Source organism: Montipora capricornis, chromosome 7 (genome assembly GCF_036669925.1).
Source record: "Montipora capricornis isolate CH-2021 chromosome 7, ASM3666992v2, whole genome shotgun sequence".
In the NCBI taxonomy this organism is placed as follows: Eukaryota; Metazoa; Cnidaria; class Anthozoa; order Scleractinia; family Acroporidae; genus Montipora; species Montipora capricornis.
In genome coordinates this window covers 5,143,845-5,148,844 of record NC_090889.1, presented here as the reverse complement: position 1 = coordinate 5,148,844, position 5,000 = coordinate 5,143,845, and the positions used below count along the sequence as shown (strand labels likewise).

The 5,000-nt window shown below is 41.5% G+C and overlaps 1 protein-coding gene across 4 annotated transcripts in view; it reads left to right on the top strand.

Moving 5' to 3' along the window:
- The window catches only part of LOC138058014 (serine/threonine-protein kinase WNK3-like), a 45,224-nt gene that overhangs the window by 33,275 nt on the left and 6,949 nt on the right, over window positions 1-5,000 (top strand). For all 4 annotated transcript variants that reach the window (XM_068903911.1, XM_068903910.1, XM_068903909.1 and 1 more), the window contains exons 10-11: window positions 1,262-1,453; window positions 3,427-4,863. In XM_068903911.1, coding sequence (XP_068760012.1) covers window positions 1,262-1,453; window positions 3,427-4,863 — 1,629 coding nt within the window. The remainder of the gene's footprint in view (window positions 1-1,261; window positions 1,454-3,426; window positions 4,864-5,000) is intronic.

Genomic DNA, 5,000 nt, shown 5'->3' with positions numbered 1-5,000 from the left:
ACTTAAGTTCGTAGGGTAATAAAACATTAAAAGGAAACAGCCCCATTAACTTTACGCAACGGTTCGTCCTCGAGTTTTCCAAACTTTCAGCCACTAGTACTAGTTTACTCGATCGGCTACCTTTTCCAGAGCTTTTCCATCCTCCCGCTCGCTTCACTTGAAGTTTCATGATGATTCGGAAATAAATGTGCCATTCTTTTGCTGGCCTGGAATTTTTTCCTTGGCGTTTTTGTCGCCATGTCATTTTAACTGATGCTTGAAAAATATGTACGAAAGTCAAGTAGACTCGGCTAGTGTACGACTGATAAAACCTCGCAAATATCAGTCGTGCAGTAGTCTACTTGACTTTCATAAATATTTTAAATCAATTTTGACTGATCGCGATCTTCTCTGATCCAACGCTGTGCAAGACTTATCGTCCACGGTTTTTGCAAAGGTTTTAAAACCTCAACTTCACTAATGCTCGAAGTAATGCGTGACATTTTACAGTCGCGTTACCTGCGCAGTAACGTTGCGCACAAACAATTAGCGCGAACGTCCTTAACCCACCAAACCAGGTAGCTTAAGCGAGTTGGGGATTACTTTCGTCCAGTGAGAAGTCGCTTGCGGTGATTCAAATCGGAAATACAACAGGTGTGCTAATAGTGGCCGTGTTTTCACGACAGCCCTTGTCTCGTTTAACAATCCTGAAAGTGGTTTATTTGCAGACTTCGTTAAGCGACTTAAAAATGATACGTGTTTTCACGGGTAAGATAAAATGAGAAGAGAGCACGTGCCAATGCAATAATAAAAATAGCACGCCTGTTGTATTTCCGATTTGAATAACCCGAAGCCGACTCGCTTACCTTTAAGCGAGTTGAGAAGAGAACTGTTTTCACGGAATTTTCGGTTGTCACTCGCTAAGCGACCTGTAAAACCGCTCGTGAAAAAACTGCCAACATTTGTTTGTCCCTCCAAAATTTTGGACAAGCATTGTTTTTATTATCTCTTGGGACTTAATAATGGTCCCAAGATAAAACGGGAAACAATATTTGTGCACAATTTTGGAGGGACAAACAAAGAGTATTATGGTATTTTTGATATCGGCTTATTTTAGATTGTGGGAATTCTGCGGAAAATAAAGTAAATCACTTTTGCTATCCAGAGGATGGTGCTCTTGCCGATGGTTTCACAACCACTCCATTGTGCAGATTTTTGTGGTCCTAGATTTTTTTTTTTAAAATGTTTTTGTTTTTTTGTTTTTTTTGTTTCCGTGAAACAGATCGAAGCAGGCCACTTGCAGGAAGTTAACAAACAAATGTTTGAAGAAATGGTGCAACGAGTTATAGTCGAAGCAAAGGAAAAGGTGCAGAAGGCCAAAGCACATCCTGGAGGGGAGATTGCAGGTGACAGGCCACTTTTGGATTCTCAGATCTCGTCAGAAGGCATCACTGTCGGCGTAGTATCTCAACAGGTACAGTAGAAGATGTACATGTAACTTACTTTCGTTCGAAAATAATGAATAAACCGTATAAAACCCCCGCTCTAGAAGGTGGTTGGCTAATACAAACTCAGTAGTTGACGGTGACTACCTGAAAGTTATAATTAAAAATAAAATGTATGCACCCAAACTGTTCTATTTGACGGAAATGGACTGAAAAACAAACGACGCATCAAGACAAGCAAATGACCCTTTAGAGTTTGCACAGTCAGTCTGCTACTCTTGGCAGAGGAATATTTAAGTCGAGGTTTATACACCGATATTCGCTGAGCCTGAGGTGAAAAATAATCACCTGTGTAATTATACTAATTAACAGTTATTCGCCGATGGCGAAGTGAATATTGGTGAATATTTACCGAGACGTAGTCGAGGTAAATATTCCCAACAGTTGCTGAGCCGGAGGCGAATAATTGTTTTAGTATGATTTTCAGCGGTGAATATCAAGAACGTGCAAAATAACGGGCTAAAACAAGATAAAAAGGCACGAAAAGTGCTTGACTGGCTTAGCAGCCACCCTTCCAAAATGTTATATTCACCGGGTAGCGCGGTGAATATAACACTAAATCCTTATATGCACCGCTAAAAATTATAGTAATTTTTACTATTGCTTTTGCTCCGAGATGAAAAGGAGAATTCTTATTGGCTCTGTGAGCGGTCCGTATTTTGCAAGACGGACCGGTCACGAAGCTGTATATAGGTTGCCAAACTGTTCCTTTTTTTCTGTTTCCAATTTCTCGGGCATTTTCTCGTTCTCTTTTTCCAAGTTTATGGACCTCACCTTTCAGGCTCGATCCATAAACTTGCATAAAAGGGAACTCGACCAATATTTTCCCAGTATCTCACGCAAGTTCAATAACATCTACAATCCTGGTCAAAAATTTACGGGACACAACACGAAATGGCATTGCCCACTGGTGTATATTTTATATTCTGCATATCTATAACCAACCTACATAATGTTATTCAAGCTCTCATTGGCATTTGTAGAAAGCCCTTCTCCCCTCTTCCCCGAACAATGTTGATAGCAAGCAGCAGCAGCAGCGTAACAACATTGCTTGGAGGAGGGGGGCAGAGAAAGAGGTTGTGATAAATATAGCAAATTGTTCCATATTTTTGGCCACGGTTGTACGTCTATTGACAAACCTAACCACGGTAATGTCGAAGAAAATTTGGTTTTATGTAACGATTTGATAAACTAAATTGAATTCACCGCTGTAAAAATGTAAGGTGGTGTTTAGAGTCGTGTCAGTGCTTTTCCCTATTCGTACGGTGGTTAATTTACCTTTTTTAGATCGGAGGACAAAGACGATTTCGAGTTCGAGTTTTCCGTACTGAGCATGCGCATAAGGTTTGAAGGCCGACATTTTTCTTAATGCGCATGCTCAGAACGGAAAACTCGTACTCGTAGTCGTTCTCTTTCTCCGATCTAAACGTCCGACTTTTATCTCTCAATTTTTTTGGACAGCGAGTTACATATTCTGTACGTCAACCGACAATTGTGCTCTCCAGTTTTACTTTTTTTGTACGAAGGAAGTCCGAAAGAATTGCATCACTTATTTAAAACCCAGATGCTGCTGAATTCATTAAAATAAAAACCTTACGGAAAAAAATAATTGTTGGGAGAAAAATTGAAAGAAGAAAAGTTTGGGAGGGGCTAGCTATGTAGATTAAGATCTTGTAGTCGACATTTTCCGAAGTTAAGTATTAAATAGTGTCCACCAGTAAATGAAAGTAGCAGTCTGCACGATTCCCGCCTTAAGGATCCTAATTGTCTTGACCATAGTCGTTGAACCTGCAATGACGAAGAGCTAGATCAGAGATTCTTCTCTTTGATGACCATTCGTCTATACCCAAATCACAGAGCAGGTTCGATTGGTCCAGAATATGGTGGAGTGTATGCAATATGTGACACTGTACGCTTACTTGTATTTGTTTACGTGTTACAGTCAATGGAGAGTCCTCATCTAAGGGAATCACCCTTCTTTGTGGATAGTACAGTGAAAGGTGCAACAGACGCAACCTCAGTTCTTGTTGAAAGACAAAATTCTGTTCCTGGAGCTGCACAGGCGGATGAAAAACTGTCTATAGTGTCTGACCAAAAACCCAGTTCCCCTGAAAAGTGTCCTGACGATGGGTGGTCTTCCGATGAAAAAGCCAAGCAGCCTGTTATATTGAATCCAGTTACTCAGCAGCAACAAGTCTCTCTTCCTGGAGAGGACAAAGTAGTGTCTCCAGAAGATTTCAGCGGCGACTTGAGTGCATTGGATCAGCACTCCACTGCACTTGAGACATGTACAGAAAATACAGCACAAGGCAGAGGAGATGTAAATCAAACGGCTCTTTTCACCCCAGTACCAGACGTTTCTACATCTGCTAACGCTAGAAGAAGATTTACTGTGAAGAAAGTTGAGGATCCTGTGAACAACAGTTTGTCATCATCTGAAGCCAATTTAGAAAACACACAAGATGAACCCCTTTCATCTGGGAACTCAGACAGCAATGCAGGTTCAGTTTCAGCAAATGAAGTTGTGACAGCTGAGTTAAACAAGGTCATTCCAGTTCAGGCAGAACCAGATCTTAAGCAGGACCTTTCAGGAGAAACATTTTGGCACCGAAAAGAAACACAACAGACGGCTGTTGAACAAGCCTTCAAAAGTGATATCGAGAAATCGAGCTCGGATGTTCGTACATCAGATGGTTTGGGTGAAGATTTATGCCAAACAAACTTTACGATTGAATCCGCTAGTGAACAGCTGTCATTGAAATCTTCAAGTATTGCGAGATCTCAAACTCCAATTAATTCCTTTCTTCCTGTTGATAATTCAAGTTCTGTGGAACAAACTTCGCAGCACAATTGTAAATTTGAACGTGGTCTGTCAGGCGAGGACCTCATTAGTGACAAACTCAAGCCTGAATCGGTGGTTTCTTCAGATGATGAACTCACCACAAGTGGTGGTGCTGCAAAATTAGCAGGGGCACCACTTTCTGCAAGCGAGTTTGTTCAGGGGCGCTTTATTGTGTCACTATCTAGCAGACCTGAAACGCCATCATCAGACAGTTCAGAGCAAATGAAGCCTCCGATACAACCTGTTGAAATAACACTTCAAGACGTGACAAGCAATGTGTGCTTAGATTCAGTTCCTTCATTAACTCCCAGCTCATCCATGGAAAGTCTCAACTCTGTTGGTTCACAGCAAGGAGGACAGAGTGTGCTTCCATTTTCTGGGTCACCCCAGACCATCCCCGCAGAGGGTCAGACTACAGTTGTTCAAGTGAGTAATAAGGAACCCGCACGAAAGAACAGTGGACAGAGTGATATTTTCCATGATGCTGCTAAACTAGTCAAGCAGGAAGGAGAAATGGGAAGACAAGCTAATGAACAGGCAAGTTTTTTTTTTGCTTCCATCCTGCCTGTTCCCTCTGGGACAAACATTCGAGACCTTTCCCCAGTTCAAACGATGGATAGCGCTATCCAGCGGATAAACACTAGCGAAACCAATTGAGTTATCCAGTGGATAGT